General features: G+C 43.9%; 1 protein-coding gene across 7 annotated transcripts; it reads left to right on the top strand.

Moving 5' to 3' along the window:
• Positions 1–53: 53 nt before the first annotated feature.
• FAM228B (family with sequence similarity 228 member B) lies at positions 54–27,384 on the top strand. 7 transcript variants are annotated; one of them, XM_025182350.3, is made up of 11 exons: positions 62–247; positions 2,720–2,833; positions 4,775–4,888; positions 9,247–9,351; positions 10,246–10,362; positions 14,623–14,697; positions 19,812–20,012; positions 25,074–25,151; positions 26,045–26,132; positions 26,232–26,376; positions 27,178–27,384. In XM_025182350.3, the coding sequence occupies exons 1-11, from the start codon at positions 161–163 to the stop codon at positions 27,281–27,283; spliced, it is 1,230 nt and encodes a 409-aa protein (XP_025038135.2). In that variant the 5' UTR covers positions 62–160; the 3' UTR covers positions 27,284–27,384. The 7 variants fall into 7 exon arrangements, 1 of the variants encoding a protein (XP_025038135.2); XR_012902479.2 differs by lacking the exons at positions 26,232–26,376; positions 27,178–27,384 and adding an exon at positions 23,870–24,515 and having other exon boundaries at positions 55–247; positions 26,045–26,102; XR_016349106.1 differs by lacking the exon at positions 27,178–27,384 and having other exon boundaries at positions 59–247; positions 25,074–25,188; positions 26,232–26,367.
• Positions 27,385–27,857: the final 473 nt, after the last annotated feature.

Genomic DNA, 27,857 nt, shown 5'->3' with positions numbered 1-27,857 from the left:
TTAAAAGGAGACGTTTGAGACTATTTTTCCCGGCGGAGGGATTCAGTGCCACCGGTGTGGGTGAGGCGGCCCTAGCTGCGCCCAGGGGCAGGGGTTGCCGGGCACCCAGAGCGGGTAACACCTTCCCCTCAGGCGGGCGGGGGAGTCTTGCGCAGGCTCCATGGAGGCTACAGGCAGCACAGCTGCACAGCAGGGGCGAGTCCCATCTGTGCCCAGCCCATCCCTGGACCCGCAGGACCCCGCCCGTGTAAGTCGGGCTCGGAGCGTGGGCACCCAGCGCAGCATTACCCAGGGGGGGAAACTGAGGCACCGAAGACAGAATCGCTTTGCCCACAGCCAGCATCAGAGCTGGGCGTAGATCTCAGGCATCCTGTACTCTGCTCTAACCACTTGCTGGCACTGGCTCTCTTTAATGGGAGGGAGGGGGATCATTGCCCAGAGAGCAGGCAGCTGTTCCTTCCTGGTCAGTGATGTCCTTCTCCACCACATAAAGACAGTCCTGAGGCAGGGTACATGGATCGCACTCTTGGGGCACTTTGCAGTCACTTCACTTGGGGAATAGTGATAGAGATGTAGCCGTGTTAGTCTGGGGTAGCTGAAGCAAAATGCAGGACAATGTAGCACTTTAAAGACTAACAAGATGGTTTATTAGATGATGAGCTTTCGTGGGCCAGACCCACTTCCTCAGATCAAATAGTGGAAGAAAATAGTCACAGCCATATATACCAAAGGAAACAATTAAAAAAAAATGAACACATATGAAAAGGACAAATCACATTGCAGAACAGGAGGGGGATGCAGAGGGGGGGGGGAAGGAAGGAAGGTAAGTGTCTGTGAATTGATGATATTAGAGGTAGGGAGAGTGGGATGTTTGTGAGTTAATGGTATTAGAGGTGATAATTGGGGAAACTATCTTGGTAATGGGTGAGATAGTTCAAATGTTTGTTGAGTCCTTTTTGGAAAGTGTCGAATTTTAACATGAATGACAGTTCAGAGGATTCCCTTTCAAGTGCAGATGTAAAAGGTCTTTGTAGCAGAATGCAGGTGGTTAAGTCATTGAGAGAGTGTCCGTGGACTCGCTAATGTGATCCATGTGACTGTTGTCATTCCATCCTTCACTGCACTCCACAAGGCTAAAGACCTTTCTGAAATACCAATTAGTGTAATGCCTGGCTGCCTGCTTGTGTCTGTTTCCTGAAGGGAAAACAGTATGCCGTTTGTCTGCACCCTTTCCAGAGGCAGTTCGTAGTGTTGGATCCTATCTACAGTAGAAATTAGCTCTTATGTTCAGTTGCAAGTCGGAAAACATCTGAGGTGTTTGAAAACAGCCTGCAGTAACTATGGAAACAGTGTCCTTGCGGGTTAAAGCAGAGCCCTGGTTTGTTAATCACCATGGCATGAATATTCAGGGCAGGTGTTACTTCCAGGTATGTGGGTAAGGATACTAGTCTTCTGATACAGGCAGTCCTCGGGTTATGTACAAGATAGGGACTGTAGGTTTGTTCTTAAGTTGAATCTGTATGTAAGTCGGAACTGGCGTCCAGATTCAGCCGCTGCTGAAACTGATCAGTTTCAACAGTGGCTGAATTTGGACGCCAGTTCTGACTTACCTACAGATTCAACTTAAGAACCCCAGGCATCCCCAAGTCAGCTGCTGCTGAAACTGATCAGCGGCTGATTCCAGGAAGCCCGGGGCAGGGGCTTCCTGTAGTCAGCCACTGGTCATTTTCAGCAGCTGCTGACTTGGGGACACCTGGGGCAGAGCAGCTGGGGTGCTGCTGGGTTGGTCCAGTGGCGCCCAGAGCGGCGCTACGGGACCAACCGGCACCGCCCCAGCTGCTGTACCACAGGCGTCCGGAGCAAAGCCGCAGAGCACGGGGGCAGCGGGACAGCCCAGACGCGCCGTGGCTATCCTGCTGCCCTCGGGCTCCGTGGCTTTGCTCTGCTTTGCTCCCCGTCCCCCTGGTCTGCAGACCAGGGAGAGGGGGAGCAGAGCAGAGCGGCGGAACACGCGGCCAGCTGACAGCCCAGACGCGTCATGGCTGTCAGCTGGCCACGTGTTCCGCCGCTTTGCTTCCTCTCCCTGGTCTGCTGGAGACCAGGGAGAGGAAGGGCCCCGTTCGTAACTGCGGATCCGACATAAGTCAGATCCGCGTAACTCGGGGACTGCCTGTACTTAGTCACTGCAGTTATTAAACCATTTTTCTTCGAAGAGTCCAAGACAATTCAGTTTTGACCAGAGGTGAATTTTTTAACTTACAAGACCTTTGTAGCAGAAAGTTGTGGATTTACTGAAGAGAGAAACTTAGCAGGTGTAGGAATACATCCTTAAATATATAGCTTTTGGCAGAACAGTTTAGAAAAGCACTAGAACAAACAACAGTTTAGGACAAATAGTAAAATAGGAGGCTTACACCAACTGTAACTACAGGAATTTTTAGTTAGGCAAAATTATTTCCAGGGCTGAAAAAATGATCTGAGAAACATCATGATTGCAACCCACTTGATTTTGAGGTTGCAGAGATAGCAACTCATTGTAAAACTGACATTTGTTTAAATCTCATTCATGTTGACAGTAATTCTCTTTCTTTCAGAATTTAGAAATGCTTTAGTCATTTCCATCACAACAAATTTGATTTGTCCAGTGTTTGAAAACTAACCACTTATTGCCTGCGCTCTAGTTTTCATTTGCTCATGGTCATTTTCTTGTTGTTTCCAGCCTGACTCAGTAACATCTATAGAGACAAGGAGGAAAAGTTTGTATGAAGACTGGCTCATAAGGGTTTATTGTCCAGGATCTCAAAACAAGCATGATGTGCAAGTGCTAGAACAGGTGAGCAATGCAAGAAATTGGTTTCTGCATCCATAGGGCTAGACAGGGTCAGAGCTAAGTGTGGGACAATAGGAGACCATACTTAATATCTGAAATTACTAGCTCAAGATTCCCTCCAGTTTCTGTGTAGTATTTGTTAGGCCTCCATGTGAAAGGAGAAGAGCTCTAGGAGCCCTGACTTCTTGGGGGATGTTTAGTTCACTCCTGCTCCTGCTCTCTTGTGCTTGAGCAGGGTGAGGTTGAAAATCCAACTTCTTTCCCCTATGGCTAGAACAATGTGGTTAAAATCACTTACAGTATTATGGTGACTGTAATTATGGTCAGCCCATTCTGCTCTTGTCTTTACCTGTCAGGAAGAACAGCCAGCTGATGTCTATCTTGCTTGAATCAGTGGTCTATGTCCCCCTAGCACTTCTTGTGCTAAGCAGAGTAGACTAGACACTCAGGCTACGTCTACACTGGCCCCTCTTCCGGAAGGGGCATGTAAATTTCACGAGTCGTCGTAGGGAAATCCGCGGGGGATTTAAATATCCCCCGCGGCATTTAAATAAAAATGTCCGCCGCTTTTTTCCGGCTTTTAAAAAAGCCGGAAAAGAGCGTCTAGACTGGCCCCGATCCTCCGGAAAAAGCGCCCTTTTCCGGAGGCTCTTATTCTTACTTTGAAGTAAGAATAAGAGCCTCCGGAAAAGGGCACTTTTTCCGGAGGATCGGGGCCAGTCTAGGCGCTCTTTTCCGGCTTTTTTAAAAGCCGGAAAAAAGCGGCGGACATTTTTATTTAAATGCCGCGGGGGATATTTAAATCCCCCGCGGATTTCCCTATGACGACTCGTGAAATGTACATGCCCCTTCCGGAAGAGGGGCCAGTGTAGACGTAGCCTCTGGCTGTGTCTAGACTACATAGCTCTATCGATGGAGCCATGTAGATTAGACAGATAGGCAAAGGCAAATGAAGCCGCGATTTAAATGATTGTGGCTTCATTTAAATTTACATGGCTGCCGCGCTGAGCCAACAAACAGCTGATCAGCTGTTTGTCGGCTCAGCGCGGCAGCCATGTGAATTTAAATGAAGCCACGATCATTTAAATCGCGGCTTCATTTGCCTTTGCCAAAAAAACAAATCTATATGGCTCCGTTGACGGAGCCATGTAGTTTAGACGTACCCCCAGTGTTATACTCAGCCTTTATATTGGTAAAGCCTCACAGAAACAGCATTTACCATTCTTTAGGGTGAAACTATTCTCTGTACTATGTAAAATTAAAGTGGATGTTAAATGTTTATTTTTTTTTTTTAAATTGAAAACTATCTCTTAGTGTCAAGTAAACACATACCTCCAGATCTGTCTCTTTCCAGCCTACCCTTACAGACCCTCATCTAGCTCTTTGTTCAGCATCATACTCTCAGTCCAGAATCTGCTAAATTAAAAAACCTGTGAGTATCTCAGGTAACTAGGCCCATGGCTAATATTAAACATGAAAATTTGGCTTCTCATAGCCAGAGTAAAAAAACAAAACAAAACAAAAACAGACCAGTATAAGAGAGGACTAAGACTTCATCTCAACCTGAGTCTTTAAGATTTAGAAAAGCTTGTGAAGCCAGAATCTATCCTTCTCTCCTGGTCCTTGTAACAGGCAGATATCTACAGGAGGATGACTTCCTAAAGCTACTTCATATATCCTCCCTTCTCATGGAGAATTATCTCCAACTGGACCCCTTCTGTGTTTCTTACAGAAGAACCCAGCCATGGAACAAGGACAGACATTTCTTCTCTTCCATGCTCAAACATCCTTTCCCTGTCAAACACTGGGTAGAGTCTTACGTGATTGTTATTATGCCATTGTTGTAAGCAAAATTGCTTTAGGTAACTAGGCTGAAGGGAGGTCAGCATGATTAGTTTTTTAAGTTTGGACAGTATAATATTAATGTGTTTTTCTTATTTTAAGCCTGTCCAGGGAATCTCACCATCAGTGTCCAAGAAGATCAGAACAATAAGAACTCTGTGCAAAAGAAAATCTTCAAAAGATTGGCTAACCTGGGCACCCTCAACTCCTTTGCAGGTACAGAGGATATAGTGTCTCTTTCAGAAGTAGTTAAGTACATATTAATGATTCTGCATATTAATCATTCAGCAGTCTTTACTGTTTTGTAGAGTTGTCTGTTAATCACAGTCATCTCACATGATTAACTCAAAATTAATCTCATTTTAAAAATGATTAATGATTAATCACAGTTCTAATTACTTTTAAGCAATAGAATACCTATTGAAATTTATTAAATATTTTGAATGTTTATCTGTTTTCAAATATATTGATTTCAATTACAGAATACAAAGTGTACAGTGTGCTCACTTTATATGTTTTTTGCAAATATTTGCACTGTAAAAATGACAAGTGAAATCATATTTTTCACTTCACAAAATTACTGTAGTGAAAGTTCTTTATCGTGAAAGTGCAGATATTTTTTGTTACATAACTGCAATCAGAAACAAAACAGTGTAAAACTTTAGGGTGTATCTAGACTACATGGCTCCGTCGACGGAGCCATGTAGATGAGTTTACTAGACATAGCAAAATGAAGCGGCGACTTAAATAATTGCCGCTTCGTTTACATGAAAATGGCTGCCGCGCTGTGCCGATCAGCTGATTGTCGGCACAGCGTGGTAGTCTGGACGGGGATCAGCCAACCCCAGAACCCTTTGTTGTCAGATCCTTTATGTCTCGTGAAACAGTCTGAACTGTGTGTTCCTTCATACCTGTCTGCTTTTCCTCAGGCCTTAGTTTTAAAACTCCTCTATGACCTTTTTAATTTTATATGCCAGCAGTCTGCTTCTCTTTTAGTTTAGGAGGAGCCCACTCTATGTACAAGCTCCTCTTTTTTCAAAGGGTTTCCTAATTCCTTATAAGCCTAAATCTCCCCTCTAAATGTCATCCACTCATTGAAACATTACAGTTCTGCCTTTCTAATGGACCCTGTGTATTGAACTGGAAGCATTTCAGAGAATGCTATCATGGAGGTCCTGGACTTTCATCTCTTGTCTAGCTGTCTAAATTTGCCCTTCAAGACTTCTCTTCTACTTTCCATATGTCATTGGTACCTCTGTGAGTATCACAGCCACTGGCTCCTCCCCAGCATTATAAATAGGTTTATCTAGATGCCTCAAAGATGTGCAAGCTTCACACCTGGTAGACTTCATGATTCAGTTCTCTGTCATCACAAACCCCACTATGTATGATTTATTTATTCCCAATTATTATTAGATGCCCGTTCCTAACAACTGGGATCCTCTCCCTCAGAGGAGCATCCTTACTGCAAGAGAGTACCATGACATCATCTGGAAAGAGGGTGCCATCTGTGGAATCATTTCACTGCTCCAGATTCATGTTCTCTTTTTCTAAGGTTTCCGTTCTCCTCAACAGCCAAAGGCATTTGAATGACGGGAGAGAGGTGACTGGGCAAACTAGTTTGAGGAGGGTGTCCCAAATATATAGGGCAGAATGGAAGAAGCAAAAAAGCAGTTGTGAAATGAGACCAAAGGATATCAAGGCAGGTTCCACTGTTGGAAAGATGATAGCAGGGAGTGTGAAAGGAGAGCAAGGCTAGAAATTTAGGCTGGAGCTTGAAAGCAAGCAAATATCTGAACCTAATATATTGTGAAGTCACCCAAAATGGGGGTGATGTAGCTGAAGTGCTGGGCGAGACAATGATGACACCCTTAGCTTCCACCTTTGTCTTCAAGTCTCCCCTGCTACTATTGGCCTTGTTCAAGTATGCCAATGGGAGATGTTCTGTACTGTGGTGGACATCCTATTTACTTGCTGGCTGTGTCTAGACTGCATCCCTTTTCCGTAAAAGGGATGCAAATTAGACATATCGCAATTGCAAATGAAGCAGGGATTTAAATCCCCCCCGCTTCATTAGCATAAAAATGGATGCTGCTTTTTTCCGGCTCGGAGCTTTGGCGGAAAAAAGTGCCAGTCTAGACGCGGATCTTTCGGAAAATAAAGCCTTTTCCGAAAGATCCCTCATCCCTCATTTTCTTTTTCATTTTAAGAGGGATAAGGGATCTTTCGGAAAAGGCTTTATTTTCCGAAAGATCCGCGTCTAGACTGGTGCTTTTTTCTGGCAAAGCTCCGAGCTGGAAAAAAGCGGCAGCGATTTTTATGCTAATGAAGCGGGGGGGATTTAAATCCCCGCTTCATTTGCAATTGCGATATGTCTAATTTGCATCCCTTTTATGGAAAAGACACAGCCGCTATGTATAAACCTTAATATATTACTTTTTCTTAGTAATGTATGCTATAAAACAGAAAACGAGTAGTCCTGTGGCACCTTAGGCTATGTCTACACATATTTCAAAATAAGTTATTTTGAAATAATAACTCCCAAAATAACTATTTTGAAATAAGCTTTTTCCTCTTCACAAACAGGAGTTATTATTTCGAAATAACAAGCCCATTATTTCAAAATAATAGGCTTGGTAGTGTGGATACTCTTCTTGTTATTTCAAAATAACTCCCCAGTGTAGACATGTCTTTAGAGACTAACAAATATATAGGATCATGAGCTTTCATGGGTAAAACCCACTTCATCAGATGAGTTGGAATGGAAATAACAGAATCCGAGATATACAATTTGTGCTTTCCAACGTGTGGTCTGCGATGGTAATGTAGAGGGTCCTCAGAAAGTTTAGGAAAAGCATAGCAAGGCAAGGCTCAGGCCAAGTGCAGGACTGGGACTTTCTAGTCGATTCTCTCCTGGGGTTCGCCACTCACTACTGGCTGCATGCGCTCCACCTTCCACCTTGGGATGGGATCTTGATTTACCAGGAGGCACCATCTGTCCTTCTGCTGCCATCTGTGCTGCTGTTTATGCTCCAGCTATCTGCCCTCTCTCAGTCCTGCGGTGGGCACAATCCTTCTTTTTCTTTTTCTTTTTCTTTCTCCCCCAGGGCTCCATGCCCAGCTAAGGCAGAGTGCCACGGCAGGAGCTGCCTTTGGCCAGGAGAGTTCCCGCGCCATATCCTCTGTGTATGGGTAGGTGATGAAAGGGGCAGGAGCTGAGGAAGCAGCATGGGCCAAAGGACAGGCTGGCTGCCGCTTCCCACTGCTCTCCTTGGGGAGTCCATAAAATTTTAACCGATTGAAAAGGGGTCCATATGCTTGAAAAGTTTGGGAACCACTGATATATATTTCAGCAAAAGCAGTTACCTGTCAATTGTAGGACTTTGTTAATTAAGCTAATTAAGTAGGCTGGATGTGTCCCATTTATGGTTTTTTATGTGAAATGATAATGTCAGAGGCAGGGGAAATTGGCTTTGTAGTGCATTAACCAGTTAATGTAGAATAGTAATAGAGATGTAGCCATGTTAGTCTGGTCTTGTTGAAACAAAAAACAGGGCTATGCAGCACTTTAAAGACTAACAAGATGGTTTATTAGGTGATGCGCTTTTGTGGGCCAGACCCACTTCCTCTGATTGTCTTCCACAATTTGATTTGAGGAAGTCATCACCTAATAAACCATCTTGTTAGTCTTTAAAGTGCTGCATAGTCCTGTCTTTTGTTCCAGTTAATGTAGTTATTCAAGCCTAGGTTGACAGTGTCAGATTTGTAAATGAATTCTAGTTCAGAAGTCTCTCTCTGTAATTGGGTGGTAACATTCCTTTGTAGAAGAATGGCTACTTTTAAATCCATTATTACATGTCTAGATAGGTTAAAATGTTTCCCTACAGGTTTATGTGTGTTACCATTCCTGATGTCTGATTTGTGTCTGTTTATCCTTTGTTGCAGAGACTGTCTAGTTTGGTCAATATACATGGCAGAGGGGCATTGCTGGCTCTAGAGGATGTGCAGTTGTATGAGCCCCTGATGTCTTGGCTATATATAAAATAGACAAGATACACAAAGTGGCTAGGCTATAGCTTGGAATTTCCTAGCTTGATCTCATAGCATCAGTGTTGCTTTAATATTAGTTTTTTGCATTCAGAAATCACTTCACCAGCCCGTAAAAATGTGGTCACCCCCAAGATGAAGCACAGTAGAGGTTTCAAAGTGCCTAGGAACACTGTGCATCTGTAAATGTAAGATGATAGAATTTAATAGTAAAAAAAATCTTCAGAGATGATGTTGTGACAAACACTGTTGTGTCCTACTGAAACAACTTTGTCTGAGAGTACAAAATCAACCAACTTGTTTGTTCGGAAGATTACAGTAGACAGTGTGAGAGGGTGCATCTGACTGTAAAACCGACATTTTTTATCTTCTTCAATTTGACTTGCTTTGATATGCACATATAGGCAAATGTTCTGGCAGCATTTAGAAACTCCTGGGTAACTTGGTTAGCTGCATTGCAAGAAATAACCTTTTAGTGTGTGCTATGACTTGTAACATCTTTTTACTTGTTTTAATACTGTTTCTAGCCCTGCTCAGGAGTGTCTAACATGGATGGTTCAAAGAACCACTGGTTATTAAATCTGAAATGTCCCAGGTCCCAGGCAGAGTATGACCTGCAGAGTCCGGAACAGGTAGGTAACAATTCATTTCTTTACCCTGTGAAACCCTAGAGTGGGACATATGAAACCAACATCTAATGGGGTACTCCAGGAGTTTCTACATTTATCCAGCTTTGAAGAATATAAACATAAAAGTTGAGATTCTAACAGGTACAGACTTGTAAAGGGCCAGCACAGAACTTTGTAATCCAGAGGGAGAAGGAACAAAGGGAGTTTTAGGACACCATTGTGTCCTTCAGTCCTAAGCTCTTCCATGAGCAGAAACTGTCCTTGATGTAGCAGGCTGCTCCAGGGTCTGTTTGAGTTATGCCAACCACTCTGTAGCTGCCTATGAGTGGCAGCCCTTCTTGGCATCTCTGCAGTGCTCTGGCTTGCAGCCCCAGCCTTAATATGTCCCTTCTGCCTCGAACGTTGCTCTGACACACCTCTCTTATCTCCAGGAAAGCCCCTACTCCAGAGCTCCCTTGTGCTGCTCTAAACCCTTTCACTCAGGACAAAAGGGGAAGGGGTAGGGAAACACTCTTGGCAAGCACACTCATTCTGCTTCCCTGCAGCTTCTGGGTAAGGGCCAGGCACTGCTGCTGTCCTGCGCCAGGCCCCCCTCCGATAGCCCCCAAGGCCATGTCCCTCAGGGAGTTGGGAGACAATGGGGAAAAGAGGGTGGGGTGGTGACAGGAAGAGACCGGCCTTTGGGGACAGGGACGGACACAGCCCCCAGGCTGCCAGGACTCCTGGGCCAGATTGCAAATATGCTGTGGCCTTTAGATGGTCTGCAGGCTGTGAGTTTGAGACCCCCATTATAAAGGAATTTGAGTTTATTACTTAGGTGGAAAGATGGGCAGCGTGAAGTTCATAAACCAAAACTTCTTATTATGCAGATTTTTTCCTTCTGTTAAATCTCTTCAGGGAGCCATCTCATCCCCGGCTAGGAGCACACCACCAAGCACTTTTGGCAGCAGCGCGTCTGAGAGGAAAAAATCTTGCAAACATTGGCTAACGCAGAAGCGTTTTTCTCAAGTGCAGGTAAGACTGAAGCTGTATTTTGGCAGAAATGAGGAAAAAGTAATTAACTGCGATGTCTTGTAAAATTTCTGCCAAATGGACAATGTCTAATGGTTTGCCACTCTGCAAAGAGGAACAAAAAATTACCAAGTTAGAATTATTTTGGGGTGGAAAGGTAATTTACATGGTCTAAGCATCTCTAGTTTGAAATGGTTTGCTGCAGCCTGAGGGTCAGCAGGATTCGCCTGGTCCCATCATCATCCTGTGATCGCTTCATTCAGTTCCATGCAGTTTCTTGTGTGTGGGTGTTTGGGATAAGACCTTAGCAGTAGGGGTCTTATCTGCTTTTTTAGGCATTTTTGTAAGAGACAAGAGTTTTTGTAAGAGGAGTCTGTCATCCCCAGGCAACATTTTCCATCCATTCACTGTTGTACGTCAGGGTTAGTTGCTACCCTCCACACCAGATGTAGCTGCATTTCAGTGATGCTATATAGATATAATTAGTGTTTGAATTGAAAAGAGTTCTATAAAGTATTACTAAAGGTGGCCTGCAGTTATGTAATCAGGGGTGCTGACAGCCCCCACAAGCCACTGAGCAAGGTGTATGCCTTGGGCATAAGGGGCAGAGTCAGGGGCAGACAGTTCTCAGTGTTTTCCAGAGTGCGGCTCTCTTCCCCCCAGCAGCTCAGTGCTGCCCAGAATGCACTGTGCTGCGCTCCGGCAGCGATTTATAGACTCATAGACTCATAGACTCCAAGGTCAGAAGGGACCATTATGATCATCTAGTCTGACCCCCTGCACAGTGCAGGCCACAAAATCTCACCCACCCCTCCTAGAATAATCCTCTCACCTATAACTCAGATATTGAAGCCTTCAAATACTTTGAAGACCCCAAGATGCAGAGATCCTCTAGCTGTGATCTGTACCCCATGCTACAGAGGAAGGCGAAAAACCTCCAGGGCCTCTGCCAATCTACCTTGGAGGAAAATTCCTTCCCGACCCCAAATATGGCGATCAGCTAAACCCTGAGCATGTGGGCAAGACTCATCAGCCAGACACCCAGAAAGTTCTCTATAGTAACTCCTATCATCCCTCCATTAACCTATTTCCCACTGATAATGAATGGTCAACTAGATACCAAGATCCTGTTATCTCATCAAACCATCCCCTTCATAAACCCATCTAGTTTAATCTTGAAGCCAGATAGATCTTTTGCCCCCACTACTTCCCTTGGAAGGCCGTTCCAGAACTTCACTCCTCTAATGGTTAGAAACCTTCGTCTAATCTCAAGTCTAAACTTCCTACTAGCCAGCTTATATCCATTTGTTCTTGTGTCCACATTGGTATTAAACTTAAATAATTCCTCTCCCTCCCTGGTATTTATCCCTCTAATATATTTAAACAGTGCAATCATGTCCCCCCTCAGCCTTCTTTTGGTTAAAGTAAACAAGCCAAGCTCCTTGAGTCTCCTTTCATAAGACAGGTTTTCCATTCCTTGGATCATCCTAGTGGCCCTTCTTTGTACCTGTTCCAGTTTTAATTCATCCTTCTTAAACATGGGAGACCAGAACTGCACACAGTATTCCAAATGGGGTCTCACCAATGCCTTGTATAATGGCACTAACACCTCCTTATCCCTACTGGAAATACCTCGCCTAATACATCCCAAGATCGTATTAGCCTTTTTCACGGCCATGTCACAATGGCGGCTCATAGGGTTTGAAGGGCTCAGGGTTCTGGTTACTGCAGTAACAGTGGTATCAGCCAGGAGCCCCAGGCCCCTTTGAATCACTGGACCCCAGGGCAATTGCCCTTTTTGCCTTCCCCCTACTGTGCATTGGTGGACCCATATATAATACAGGTCTGTCAGGTTTAGTGTTACATACTGAATGCCCCAAATAAGGGGCACTCATTTTATTAAGGAATATGGAGTTCTACTTCCTTTGGTTGTCTGTAGTTGATGCTCCCTGGCTCTGGCTCCTGCTCCATGCATTGTTCTGTTGCTCTCCCATCAGTAAGCATGAAGCCAGTCTACAAGGGTGAGGCAGATGCCTTTTTAAACTACATTGTGTGGTTTTGCAGCATGGAAAAAAAAGAAACTGATTTATACAAACATTGGGATGTACAATAGTATAGAACTCTGACAAATCATGGAAGATGAGTGGCCAGCTCCAAACACCAGCTGTGTTCCATCACTAATGTGTTACCATTGGCACATTAGGAGTATGTCTAGACTACGTGGCTCTGTCGCCAGAGCCATGTAGATTAGTTTACTAGACATATCCAAATGAAGCGGCAATTTAAATAATCACTGCTTCATTTAAATTAAAATGGTTGCTGCGCTGAGCCGCGGTCGACATCAAAGGCATTTGTCAACCGCCCCATTATACCTCGTGGGATGAGGTTTACCGGGGTGGTTAAATGCCTTTGATGTCGACCGTGGAGCGTCCGGACTAGCACGTTGAGCCGACAAATAGCTGATCGGCTCAGCTCGGTAGCCATTTTAATTTAAATGAAGTGGCGATTATTTAAATCGCCGCTTCATTTGGGTATGTCTAGTAAACTAATCTGTATGGCTCTGGCGACAGAGCCTTGTAGTCTAGACATACCCTAGGAAACAGAACCCAGGAAATTCTAAATTAAGACTAAAACTTCATTCTTAAGTGGTGCTGTCAAGCTTGGGAATTGCAATAGAGCTGTCTTGTGAAATTATCTGCAGTAGCCATGAAAAGCAGCAAGATGAAGGAAAAATAGCATTTCAGTTTCTCTGTGATTTTGGTCTATACTCCAAATGTTGTCCTGGTGTAATTACAATGGTTTATAATTGATCAGTTATATCAATGCAAATCCTTAATGTAAATACACTTAAACTGGCTTAAACCTTGCATATAGCAGGTTAATGTAAGCCTTAAGTAGGTTGATTAAACTAAGCCAATGTAAGTGAGGTTTCAGTCAGTTTGCATGTGTTTACACTAGCAATTTGCATCAATGAAATTGAATTGATTTTAAGTTAATTACACTGTGGTAACTTGTAAAGTGTAGTCTTTAGCTCCTTACCAGAGCTATGATCCCTATACAGAGTACCCTGAGCAGTGTGTGTCTGAAACTGACAAATTCATTGAAATGTGAAACATTTATCGTAGATTTTTAAAAATGAAGTTTAATGTTTGTGGTTAGAATCTCTGATGTAAAAAGTAGATTTTTTTAATCTTTTTTAAATTTAGTATTTGTAAAAGGTGATGAATTGATAGTCCTGTAGATCAGAGTCCTCTTTCTAGTCTATCGCTTCCTTGTCTGTGTGCCTCAAACATGCTCTTGAGGGACCAACTCTAAGGTATGTCTAGACTGCGGCGCTATTTCGGGATACTGGAAGTATCCCGAAATAGCAACGCTTCATCTTTAAATGCTCCCGTTATTTCCCAAAATAGCAGGCACACTATTCCGGCATCCCTTTAACCCTTGTTCCATGAGGGTTAAGGGATTTGTTGGAATAGTGCCTTATTTTGAAATTTGGTACGATCTACACAGCACAAAATTTCAAAATAAGCTCTTTCGACCTAGACTCGGAATAAGCTACACAATTTGCATAGTAAAATTGTGTATCTTATTCCAATAGAAGGGTGCTGTCTAGACGTACCCTAAGAGTGAGAGATTTGTTCAGTCTCTGTTGTGTGTTCTTCCTTGGCTTCTATGCTGAGACTGCTAATAAGGGTACTTGCAACTAGATTAGGCCTTAGGAACTTTTCATTTAAAAATTAGATTAAGAACTTCAGTTCAATTGAAGAGTTATAAATTTAGACTTTAGTTTTAGTTTGATCTGTGCTGTAATTGACAATGTGGTGATAACACCGCCTCTCTGTTCTTATTTTCATGGCTGTGGATTGATCTTAGAGATGGGGGTATTTAGTTGGGAGTCATGGAAAGAACTTTGCGTAAATAAAATATATGGGGTTTAAATACAGATGGGTTAATAATCTGGGACAGGAAAAAGGAAATGCACCATAAGATTAAATCTTTCTAGGAGATTTCCTTCTCAGGAGAGTGTTCTCCCATATTCTTTCTCATATTTGAACTGATGTTATCGGTCCTTTTTTATCTTATTATCTGCATTTCCTTCCCATGCTCATCTGAGCATCTAAACACAGTGCAATCAGTACTTCCATCTTTCCTGAGCATAGAACTTAATTTACTGTACTTATTAATATTTTGAATTCAGAGTTAACCCTAATTACTATTTTTATTTAGTATTTTTACTTCCTAGTTTTGCTGGTATTTTGTTAGGCAGTATCTAATGAAGGCCAAGATATTATTGCTGCCACCCAGTCCATCTTGGACAGAGAGAATTATTTTGTGAAGGTAAGAAATATATATTTGTCCTTTTCACTATATCCTGATAACTACACAAGAAACATATGGATGTCAGAATCTCCCTGCCCATCAACAGGTGATTGTAAAATGTCTGTTGTTGATAGTATCTTAAGACAAGTTATGTGACCTTTGAGCCAAATATTGTAGTATGAATTAGAGTAAATGTATTCTCATCACTATAATTTAGACCCCATATCTTTAAGTCCTTGTGTAACTTTTCTGCCAGGTGGAGCCAACAGCAGCCAGGGCTGGGTTCAATATCTAAGGGCTCTTCTTCATCCATCCAACACCAGCTCGAGTCCCCCACCCAGTAAACTGGGAAATTCACACACCACCACTGGGCACCTCAAAGAGGCAATTGTTCCCCACTCACAAGCACAGAGTCTGAGTTTAGCAAATAAGTTTTTAATAAAAGGGAGGGAAGTAACTTGGCATTAATTTGGGAAAACACTATAAACATGGTTCATAAACATGAGTAAAAGCCCACTCCTAGCAGGCTGGGCTGTATCCTTTTACTCTCAGGTTCTTAAGTCCCGGAACCTAAATGTTCCTTTCACATGCCCAAACCTTCTCTGCCCCCCACTCACAGTTGCTACTCTTGGTCAGTGCAGACCCAGAGTTCAGAGGTGCATCTGTAGAGTACTCCTCCCATCCTGGGTGAGGGGAGATAAAGAGGCATCTTATTCACTGCACAGGCCTCTCTTTCACCACCTTGCTGGCTGCTCATGGCACCTCACTGCCATCACCTGCTGGCTGCCATCCCCTCTTGGTTGTGACCTCTGCACATCAATCTCAAAGTGATTTCAGCTCTCAGTGATTTGAACTCTTAGCAGGAGTGGAAGAAACACAGCTCTACCACAGTTAACAAGAAACAGACTTTAAATGAAGCCTGTTTAACTATTAATTGAACAGGTGGTAAGGGTTCACACCAGTCCAGGCTGTACACCTGGGGAGGGTAGATAGCAGGGTAAGGAACCACTGATCTACATTAAAATCAGTTGAGGGCCTCACACAAATGAGAGTGCAACAACAACAAAAAAACCCTCCTCATGGACGTGACCCCTAACTGGTAAGCAGAAAAGAAAGACATTCACCTCGTTCATGAAACTAAGGGCACTAGGGTTGGCACTCCAGCCCTATGAGAGGGTGGGGTGCCAAGGCTCAGGCTTCCATATTAACTCTTCTGGGGGTCCAGGGCTAGTAGATTTTGTGGGGCTTCATAGGCTCTGATGTGGGGCCAAAATGAGGGGTTTAATGTGTAGAAGGGGGCTGCTGGAGAGCAAGTTGGGCTCACCCTGTTGAGTAGGGACTGTCATGGGCTGAATCTAGGCAAGCTGTGGGCCAAATCTGGCCCGCAGGCCGCAGGTTTCCCATTCTTGGTATATAGCTTCCTGATCAGAATAATATGCTCTCACTCTTTTTACTCTCCCCACTCATGTCTGCCCCTGCTCCCCACCTGTCTTCACCAAGTGGCACAGGGATCTCGAGCAGAGCCGGGACACACATACAACCATGTGGTATTGAGGCCCCACCCCGAGTGCATGTCGATGCTGCTCCCACCTGTCCAGTCAATGCCTGTATGTGGGGACGTGCAGGCGGGGAGAGAGTGGGAACAAGCCACTCTGCCCCCAACACATGCACTGCTGCTGCTCCACCCACCCCGGCCTCGACAGAATGCGAGGGGCTTGTGGGAGAAAGAAACAATGAGGTGGGGGAGTCCTGCCCGCTTCCATCAGGTAGCACAGAGATCCCACACAGAGCCGTGGGATTGAGGTCCTGCCCCCGCTTGCGTGCTGCTGCTCCTCTACCTGGCCCAGCCCTGCTGGCATACACTCATTCATATGGGACCAGTTCCAAGCCCTAATAATATTTGTTGCCCTTTTCTGAACTTTTTCCAAAGCCAATATATCTTTTTTGAGATGAGGCTGCCACATCTGTATGCAGTATTCAAGATGTGGGTGTACCGTGGTTTTATATAGAGGCAATAAGATATTATCTGTCTTATTTTCTATTCCTTATTTAATGATTCCCAACATTCTATTCCCGTTTTTGACTGCCACTGCACATTGAGTGGATGTTTTCAGAGAACTATCCACAATGACTCCAAGATCTCTCTCTTGAGTAGTAATTACATTAGTCTCTATGAGTATGTCTACACTACAAAGTTAATTTGAACTAACGGATGTTAGTTCGAATTAACTTTGATAGGTGCTACACTAGCGCTCTGTTAGTTCGAACTTAATTCGAACTAGCGGAGCGCTTAGTGCGAACTAGGTAAACCTTATTCTACGAGGACTAAGCCTAGTTCGAATTTACTAGTTCGAATTAAGGGGTGTGTAGCCCCTTAATTCGAACTAGTGGGAGGCTAGCCCTCCCCAGCTTTCCCTGGTGGCCACTCTGGCCAACACCAGGGAAACTCGTATGCCCCTGTCCCGGCCCCGAGCCCCTTAAAGGGGCACGGGCTGGCTACGGTGCCCGTGCCAGGTGCAAGCCTGCCAGCACCCAGCCAGCAGACCCTGCACATGGCACAGCTCGAGCCAGCCACCCGATGCCCCCCAGCCCTCCTCCTCTTCCCGGGACTAGGCTGGCGGCTCCCGGGAGCTTGCCCGGGACTGCAAGAGGTGGGCACCCGCCTGGTCTAGTGCAGACATCGTGGACCTCGTCCACGACCTCCACACTAGGCACAGGAAAGTGGCCGTCTAGGGCAGGAGAGCTGCCAGCCTGGCCACCCAGGAACAGGTGTGCATGAAAATCAAGGTGGTCCACTGAGACCCCCAACCCTGAGCCCTGAGCTTACAATGGCCGTCCTGGGTCAGACCAAAGGTCCATCTAGCCCAGTAGCCTGTCTGCCAACAGCGGCCAACCCTAGGGACCCTGGAGGGGATGGACCGAAGACAGTGACCAAGCCACTTGTCTCGTGCCATCCCTCTCCAGCCTTCCACAAACTTCAGGCAGGGACACCACTCCTACCCCCTGGCTAATACCACTCCATGGACCCAACCTCCATGACTTGATCTCACTTCCCTTTAAACTCTGTTCTAGTTCTAGCCTTCACAGCCTCCTGCAGCAAGGAGTTCCACAGGCTGACTCTTTGCTTTGTGAAGAAGAACTTTCTGTTACTAGTTTGAAGCCTGCTACCCATTCCTTTCCTTTGGTGTCCTCTAGTCCTTCTATTATGGGAACCAATGAAGAACTTTTCTGTATGCACCCTCTCCACCCCACTCGTGCTTTTATAGACCTCTATCATATCCCCCCTCCATCTCCTCTTTTCTAAGCTGAAAAGTCCCAGTCTCTTTAGCTTCTTTTCATATGGGACCTGTTCCAAACCTCTCATCATTGTAGTTGCCCTCCCCTCTCCCACCCTCTCTCTTCCCCTCTCCCACCTCCTTTTCCCAGTCTCCCCAAATTTTGTTCAATAAAGAGAGATTCTGTTTTTGACTACACGTTTTCTTTATTTTGTACATCAGGAAGGGGGGCTAGGGAAGGGTAAGTGGAAGGAGGTGAGGGAGGAATGGGGTATGAGCCCCCGATGGGGAGGACTGGGCTGGCTCTGCGGGCTTCTGGGGGTGGAAGCTCTCCTGCAGCCCCCCAATTGCCCCCTCTCCCCAGATGGCAGCCTGCGGTAAATGCAGCTGGTCTGATGGCCGAGTGCTGTGATGTGCCCTGTGTGGGCACTCAGTGCACTCCAAAACAGGACTGCTTTGCAAGCGGGGTACTCCTGAGAACTGTCTGTCTGGGGTGGGGGTCGGGTCCCTTTAAGCACAGCCCTCGGCTAGCCTGAGGCAGCAGCTCCACGCTCTAAGTCCTCATCTGATGCCCTGCCGGCACTGCTTCCGGCCATCCTTAAGCCCGGTTCAGGGTCCACTTAATGTGGACATGCTAGTTCGAATTAGCAAAACGCTAATTCGAACTAGTTTTTTAGTCTGGATGCATTAGTTTGAATTAGCTTAGTTCGAATTAACTAATTCGAACTAAGTTAGTTCGAATTAGCGCTGTAGTGTAGACATACCCTATCATATTGTACATTTAGTTGGGATTATTTTTTCTAATGTGCATCACTTTACATTGATCAATATTAAATTTTATTTGCCATTTTGTTGCCCAATCACTTAGTTTGGGAGATCTTTTTGAAGCTCTTCACAGTCTGCTTTGGTCTTAACTATCTTGAGCAGTTTGGTATCATCTCCAGATTTTGCCACCTCACTGTTTATCCCTTTCTCCAGATCATTTAGAATGAATAGGACTGGTCCCAGTACTGACCCTTGGGGGACCCCACTAGTTACCTCTCTCCATTCTGAAAACTGACCATTTATTCCTACCCTTTGATTCCTATCGTTTAACCAGTTATTAATCCATGAGAGGACCTTCCCTTTCATCCCACGACAACTTACTTTACTTAAGAGCCTTTGGCGAGAGACTGTATCAAAGGCTTTTTGGAAATCTAAGTACACTATACCCACTAGATCCCCCTTGTCCACATGCTTGTTGACCCCCTCAAAGAACTTCAGTAGATCAGTAAGGCATGATTTCCCTTTGCAGAAACCGTGTTGACGTTTCCTCCATGTTGACTTTTCCCCAACAAATTATGTTCATCTATACGTCTGACAGTTTTATTCTTTACTATAGTTTCAACTAATTTTCTGGGTACTGACAATAGATTTACTAGTCTGTAATTGCCAAGAACACCTCTAGAGCCCTTTTTAAATATTGGCATCACATTAGCTATCTTCCAGTCATTAGGTACAGAAGTTCGTTTAAATGATAAATCACTGTATGGTAAATTACTGGTGCCCTTTCCCCCTTCTGCTAGGTCACCACAAATGCCTCTGAAAGAAGTATACACTGAAGATGGGACCCTAAATATCGGCTTGTAACCAGTCCCTGCCTTATAAGATCAACATTTTATATTGAATCTTTCTGTTTGGTCACTTAACTGCCCATTTCCACCTGCCCTTCAGTTTTCCCCACTGCATCTGCATTTTGTTGCTGGTGGTTTGTTCCTGTGGACTCTGTTTTCTGTGTAGACTTCTGATATCTCTGAAAGATTAATTCCTAATAAGTTACCTAAATGTATTAATATTCTCTGTCTCTCTGTCATGTAGGAGGTGGACAAGTATTTGAGACATAGAGATTTCTTAGAGCTGAGAAGGAAGGAAATTCAGTACAAGAAATGGTTTGAACATGTTTCACAGCCACTGCTGCAGAAAATTGAGGACAAAGTTGACAGCCAGTCAAGCGAAGATATAGAGGAAAGGAAACGAAAGCAGCTCACTCTATATTTAAACTACTACCGTAATAAGAAGGTATCAGTTATGATTTTATCGTTGGAAGGCTTGCACATTGAGGGTTGCTGGTAAAACTACACATTGATGACCAAAAGGTGTGATGCACTGTGGCACACTTGGGAGATTTGCATTCGTCCTGTTTGTAATTAATCTTTTTTGTGATATCAACATAATTATGGTTAAAAGTGACTGCTATATTTTTACGGTGTTACCAAATATATCTGAACGGTTGGGTTCTCCAATGTATCAAGTACATAAGAAATGGTTTCAAACTGGATTTGCTGTAGTGAGAAAATGATAGTTTTTACTTAGTGGTCTGTGAAAAGTTAACATGAAAACCATGTGCTAAACAGTCCTCCCCAGAAGAGGCCAAGGACTGAATGGGTCAACAGAGACTGAACTATTCTCTCACCCTGAAGAGTTCTTCTAGGATGGGTTTTGCAGCACATTTGACAGAGCAGTATGGGGAAGCACTCACTTGCTGTGCTTCGCCTGTCCTGTGAAACAGTAGGATGATAGGCAGAGGTGGCCTCAATGTAGTATTGTAACTGAATTTTCAAAGTATAGTGTCATACCAATTACTTTATGTTGCACAAGGGTGAAAAAACCCTCAGTGACTTGGTGCATTGTTTCTAATGGTTTAATGTTCAAAACCAATTATGCACAGGGTAGAAACTGTAAATCTTTTGTGCTAGTGGGTGCTTTGAACACACATGGCAGCTGCTGCTGGAGTTAACACTTGAGTATCTCTCAATAGAGAATAGCTTACTTCATTCTCTGGTTCATGAACTGGATGTAATAAATGACAGATATCTTCACAAAATATCCACTGATCCAACAAGAAATAATGCTATTTTAGACTTGATTTGAAGACATCATAGAGTTGGTTGTAGAAAATAACTTTGGATCAAGTGATCACAAATTGTCAGTTTAAATTAAAAAGAAGGATTGTCAAAAACAGGTCAGAATTCAGTAACTAAGGTTTCTCAAGAAACTTTAAGAAATATAATTAGTGAAATCAACGTCTCTGAAGAGCTCAGGGATTTAAATGTGGAGTAGGATTGAATTTTCTTAAGGTCAAAGGTGAAAAAATAATTTAGAATTTGAGTCCCAAACAAGGGGAAAAAACTTGTAGGGCAGCACTCCAGACGTAACTGGTTGAATAATCACCTCAAAAAGGTTATTAGGAGTAAGCAAAGACCCTAAAAATAATGATTGATCAAAAAAGAAACTTATGTCTTAGTGGTCAAAAAGTAGAGGGAGAAAATGAGGATAGCCAAAAACTAAGCTGAGTTAGATTTTGCAAAATGAATTAATAAAAACATTGAAAGATTTTTCTGCCACATAAATGAAAAGAAAACAAGAAAGGAAGAAATTGGGCATCTGTGCAGTGAAGCTAGTGTGAAGATTAAGGATAATATACATATGGCACAAAGTGATAATATAGAACATTAATATGAAGTATATAGAAATAGAAATTACCATATGAGAGATGAAAGCAAAACTGGCATATGAGATTGCTAGTTTGATAGCAAGAATTTTTAATAAATCTATCAAATCTGGGTGGTATCATATAATTGGAGAATAGCATAACTTATATTTAAGTAAAGGAAAAACGAGACACATTGTCAACTATAGATCAGTTAATCTGACCTCAGTATGTATGTAAGGCTTTAGAACAAATTGCGAAGGAAAGAGTAAATAAAGATATGGAGGTAAAGGGAAAATGGAATAAAATTCAACATAATTTTACCAAAGGTAAGATGTGCCACATAACCAGATATCTGTCTTGTGTGAGATACATTGAAAGAGCAAGGACTTGCAGCAGATCTAATCTGTTTGGACTTCAGTAAAGCATTTGCTGCATGCTATATGAGAAATTATTAGTTTTAATAGAGAAGATGGATAAGGAACTGATTAAAACAAGATGACAATGGGTTGTGCTGAAAGGAGAACTATGGGCTGGAAGGAGGTTACTAGTGGAGTTCCTCAAGCATCAATGAGCCTTGAGACTGATTTTATATAATATTTGCTTTAATGACCTTGGCACAAGAAATGAGAATATGCTAATAACATTTGATGATGACACAAAGTTGGGAGGCATTGTCAATACAAAGTAGTTATTATACAGGAAGAATTGGATGACCTATATCACCAGAGTAATAGAATTGGGTTGAAATTAAAAAGTACAGAGTGTGAAATAATACATTTAAGGACTAAATAAGAATTCCTGCTGTAAACAGGGCCTCATCAGTTAGAAGCAACAGAGGCGGAGAAGGACAATTACAGGATGACTACGAGTCACCAATGTAATGTGTCCATAAAAAAGGAAAATGCAATCTAGTAGAGATGTACTAATGGCATTGTACAAGGCACTGGTGAGAGCTCATCTGGAATAATGTGAATAGGTCTCTTCACTCATGTTCAAGGGAGATAATTTAAATAGGTCCAGAGGAGTACTAGGATGGTCAGGTGAATGAGGAGCATATTTTATGAGGAGGCTAAAATAGATTGGAGGGGATATAATTATTCTTTATCAATACATCCAAGAGGTAAAGAGCTATTTAAGCTATAGGACAATGTTGACACAAGAACAAATGGCTATAAACTGATCATGAGTAAATTTAGTCTGGAAATTAAAAGAAGGTTTCTAACCATCAGAGGAGGAAGATTCTGGTGCAGCCTCCCAGTAGGGATAGCTACTATAATGGATATTAAGACGCAGTTTGAGAAGTTTATGAACATTAACTGATTGGGTTGCTTGCACAGCAGGATACTGGACTTTATGATCCAGGTGCCGTGCCCCATGCTGCTGAGTGAGGCGCTGGTCACTTGTGATTGTTAAAGATACCAGAGCCTTCTTCATAAATACTAGAGTGCCTCACCCAATCCCAATTGAGGCAATTCCAGCCTGCCGACTTTGTCTCTACCCTGCACTTTCAGCTGTGTACAGTATTCTCCGGGTGCGTCTAGACTGGCAAGATTTTGTGCAAAAGCAGGTGCTTTTGCGTAAAAACTTGCCAGCTGTCTACACTGGCCGCTTGAATTTGCAAAAGAGCACTGACTTTGTAATGTACAAAATCAGTGCTTCTTGCGCAAATACTTTCATGCTCCCACTCGGGAAAAAGCCCTCTTGCACAAGAATACTTGCGCAAGAGGGCCAGTGTAGACAGGGAAGAACTGTTTTTGCACAAAAAAGCCCCGATGCTAAAATGGCGATCGGGACTTTCTTGCGCAAAATCGCGTCTAGACTGGCCACAGATGTTTTTGCACAAAAGCATCCATGCCAATCTAGCCGCGCTTTTGCAGAAATACTTTTACCGGAAAAACTTTTCCGTTAAAAGTATTTCCGCAAAATCATGCCAGCCTACACACAGCCTCCATGTCTATAAACTGTGCCATAGAGGTGGCTGCCTGGCAGGGGTAGGTGGAGTGATGCTTATATAACCTGCTTTACCTTGTCAGGGTATGAGTAATGTAAAACAGAGACCCTTGGAAGGAAAATATCACACATGATGGAAAAACTGAGGCCCCTGAGACATGGCTCTGGTTAAGATGATGTAAATAAATAGCCCAGGTCACCTCTTGTACCATGAATTTGGGGGCTTCGGTGCTACCCTACAACTTGTGGCTGGGAACCCTCTAAAATCCCCTATTCTTGGTTACCTGAGTGCATGGCCCTTTATAGCAGTGGGGTGTTAATTTGCATATATTTGCATTCATTGTGTCCATTTGTGAATCTTTTTGAGGGACTGAGACATTTCTGTGGTGTAGATAAAATCCCTGACGCTGGCTCACCTTAAGGCTTTGTTGTTCTGATGTTTTCTCCCTTTTTGTCTGTTTCCTTCTTCCTGCCTTCCTCTCCCTGCCATTAGCCTTCTCCTTCTCCTGCCCCCCCTGCATCCCCATCTCCTTGTCACTCGCTCATCAATCCAATGCCCCTCTCTAGTGCCTTCCTTCACCCTCCATCCTCCGGCTTCTTTCTCCAGATTCCCCCATCCTCTTCCACTTCCCTCATGCTTCCTCCCTTCCCTTTTACTCTTCTGTCAGTCTCCTCCTCACCCCCACCACCTGTTCCCTGCTCTTACCTATTTCATCCCTCTGTTCTCCCTCACTTCTTTCAGTCGCTCCCTCCCTTCCCCCCTTTCCTCCAGCCTCCCTCTCTTATCCTCCGGTCTCTTCCCTCCCTGGCTTCCCAAGTGCCACCAACTCAGTCTTTCACTCTCCTCAGGTCTCTTCCAGTTCTGTCCCCACAGCTTTGCTCCTCCCTCCCTCCTCTCCTTGTTCCTCCATTGGCCTTCCAAGCTCCTCCTCTCCTTCCCCCCATCCCGTCTTCCAGACAGCCTTTCCTTGACTTCCATTCTTCCCACTCGCTCACCTCTCCCCTCCCCGCCAGTTCCACAGCCAAGCCCATGGGCAGCAGATGAATGGTGACATGGCCACTCATGGCCTGAAGATAGAAGCGGCTCTGCTTCCCTCAGGCCAGTTGGCAGAAGAGAAGGGTCTGCTCACCTGCACCAGGCTGGTATCAGGGCCTATCTTTTCAAACCTCTCCGCTCTTCCAGCAGCAGTCGATGTCACCTCCATCTCCCGCTGAACTGCTGAGCTATGGCCTGGGGAGGAAGGGAGCTCCACTGCACTTCACAACAGTTTGGCAAGCACTAGCCAGGACAGGGAGGGGAGTGTGCACCAATGCTTTAGAGAGTAGCATAGATGCCATACTTATGCTTGTGCATCCATCCACACTTCTATGTAGGATCAGCCAGGAAAGCCTGTAAGCTCTCCAGGGCAGAGAGGTAACTGGGTATGTGTTTGTACAGCACCTAGCACATGTTGAGATGAGGCCTCCGTGCGTCACTGTGCTATAAATAGTAATAAAAAAATACAAGCAAAAGATGGCATTAAATAGTGCATGCAATTGAGGACAGGAAGTTGGAGCTGCATAAATACCAGACTCCTCCATCTCCACCATGCTCTGTAAATGTACATGTTATCTGTGCTAGCTGGGACTCCACACTGCTATGCTGCCATCACTGCAACATCATCCGTGACCTGACCTAATGCTTGCTTCCCACACAGGGCAAGGTGGTCTTAGATGATTACGATCCTGCGGAGTATGACCCTCTCTTCCTGAATACACATGCCACCTATCTGAAGGTACAGTTTGGATTTGAGATGTATTCTCTGATCAGGGGTAAGTTGAATGGCTAATGTGGAAACCACTGCCTGTTCTTGAAAAATAAGTTATGCCTACAAAAGCTCATGATACCATCTACATTTTTGTTAGTCTCTAAGGTGTTGCAGAACTTTGTTGTTTAAGTTGTTGCTTATGGTTGGCAGTACTCACGATGGTTGTTCAGTTTGGCTCTGGGCTTTTCTATTTGCATTTACAAAACTGGGTCCCAATTCTGCTGCCATTGAAGTCAAGGAGAATTTGACAGCTGATGTCAGTCAGCTGGGTGAGTTTAAATATTTCAGAAGTGTTTCTGTTTTACAATACTCCAATTTACAGGATCACCTAGGCGGAAATCCTTTGACCGTGGCTTGTTGTGTCTCAGTAGATTGGCCGTGTTTTCTATATAATACTGAATCATGCTTGCTTGCCTGACTTGCTAGATGAATAATCTTACTTTTCATGGAGCTTATTATTTATGGGAATTTAGTTTCCTACAAAGAGCTTGACAATCCAGCTGTGGGCTATCATCAACAACATCTGGAGCACTGTTACATCCCCATTTCTAATGCTTTAGCAACCTGTAAACACTGTCATAGTTGTACAGATCCTGGAACATGGGAGACACAACGAGAGGGTGCTTAGCACAGGGAACTGGGACTTGAGCTGTATTCTCAATTTGCCACAGCATTAGGGGGCTGCTTAATCCCTATGAAAAGCAGATTATTAACTGGTTTGTGCCTTAGTTTCGCATCCATAAAGAAGAGCTAATGACACAGGGTGTTTTGAGATGTAACTTTCGTGTGTGCCATTCTGAACCCCACACACGACAGTGCATTTCTTGGCACAAGCTTATGATATACTGCATTTGTTATAGGTTTCAACTCCACCTTTACATGATCCACTGTTAAAAGAGATACAAGGAAAGTTTCTGGAGGGCGGGATTATCCAGCAATGTGAGACAGGTATTTAATAATAGCTGAAGTGTTTCACATCCCAGTGAGAGCCATTCTGGCTAGCCAGCCTACTGCTGTTCACATTAGTTACTGTTCAACTCCCCACAGGAAGAATATACTCTGCCAAAGAAATGAACGAGCTATGTAAGGCAAAGTTGCCATTGCTTCCTTTGGGCCGGCAAAATATGGATGCGGCTGAGTGGCTGAAAATACCCCTAGGATACATAGAAAGTGAGATTCGCCAGAGGAAGAGGTAAAGTCTAACAAATCTGCTGAGTGGCAATAGACCTCCAAAAGGAGAGACCCTCAGTCCTGCCCGGTCATAAATCTAAGTGCTTGGAGGAGCAAATTCAGGTGGTTTTACTGGTGAAGTCTGTTTATTTCTATACATTTAGTGAATTTAGTGTTGGTGAAAGGGGCTGGATTGTCTCCTGGAGAAGAAAGGGGTGTGTCAGTGTACATAAGTGTGGGATGGGATCTGTTTGGCTCTCCTCATAGCCCCACCTGGAATTCCTATTCTAGTGTCTCAAGAGCAGGGGAGCTTTGAACTAGAGATGGGCTGTGCTGAGTCATTTCCTGCATTGCTCTGGACCAGGCCTAGAGGCCAACCCAATGATTTAGCCTCTTGCTAAAGGATGCAGAGTCAGATGAGGATTTCACCTGCATGTGCCTAAAGGCTCTTAGAAAACCTTCTCACTTGTCTCCAATTCTCTGCCACCTTCCTGATTGCTGTGTCCCCACTCCCTTGGCTCTAGGGACAGTGTCACCTGCCTCTGGCCATAGGGACTGTTACTGGGCAACATTTCTCCCATCAATTCACATTGTCAGTCCTATGGGCTGTTTCTGTACCTAAGTTTTATTCCAGCATCCTGTTCAGAGAGAATTTGTAGCTAGTGGCAGGTTCCACTCACGGTATCCATTTTCCTGTTAAGAGAACATTTACCAGAATGACTTAGTGCAGTAAATAGCTAGAGCAGAAGTATTTTTGACTTGGAGCAATCATTCATCTGTGGCAAAATGTTAATGGCTGTTACCAATCTGATTTCTGTTAAAGGCAAAGAGTGAACAGAAACCACAATACTGGCACCCTGGACTTCAAGGCCTGGGCTAACAGCATGTGTCCTCCCACCCCGTGGAAAGAGGAGATGTACATCTACTAGAAAATTAGATTTGGGATGTGTGCCCAGGACCTTCTGCCAAAGCAACTGATCACTTGCCAGTCATCTTGACAAAGTGCAATAAAACTGTCTTGCTAACCATTCCTTTCTGAAGTCCCTATTGCATAACAGTACAAAACCCAAAGAAATGTAAACTATTTTGCTGTATATGGATTTTCAGTGCCAGTACCCATACAGACTAAAAAGCTGAGAAAGGCAAAATAGTAGGGGCTTCATTTTAAATGGTCTCTGCACAGAAATAGATGCTAATACTAAACACTGAAGTTTATTGCAATGCTGTGAACTGCTTGTAACTGAAAACAGAAATAAAACACCAACATCTTCCCTGCCATAATACAGTCTTTTTAACAATCCCAGAGACTGCCTAACTAGACAAACAAGCAAGACAGGAAAGGACATGTCTAGAATCAGTACATTACTACATATGGTGCTCTGTCATGACTCCTGGTCTGATTTACCTCATATCAAAAAATGCAGTGACAAGGTATTAGGGAAAGCAGCCCCCTGGGATGTCCTTTTCATAAGCCTGAAGGAGACCAACATTCACTTACTAGTT

The sequence above is a fragment of the Pelodiscus sinensis genome, chromosome 3 (assembly GCF_052426305.1).
Source record: "Pelodiscus sinensis isolate ZL-2025 chromosome 3, ASM5242630v1, whole genome shotgun sequence".
NCBI classification, from domain to species: Eukaryota; Metazoa; Chordata; order Testudines; family Trionychidae; genus Pelodiscus; species Pelodiscus sinensis.
Note: the sequence above shows the minus strand (reverse complement) of the source record. Positions and strands in the feature narration are given on the sequence as shown.

What these genes read in the sequence shown, in the direction of transcription:
- FAM228B (XM_025182350.3), top strand. Translation starts at nt 161, where the DNA reads ATGGAGGCTACAGGCAGCACAGCTGCACAGCAGGGGCGAGTCCCATCT. An exon ending in ATGTGCAAGTGCTAGAACAG is followed by an intron (nt 2,834 to 4,774) that starts GTGAGCAATGCA and finishes TCTTATTTTAAG; the next exon opens with CCTGTCCAGGGAATCTCACC. An exon ending in ACCTGCAGAGTCCGGAACAG is followed by an intron (nt 9,352 to 10,245) that starts GTAGGTAACAAT and finishes AAATCTCTTCAG; the next exon opens with GGAGCCATCTCATCCCCGGC.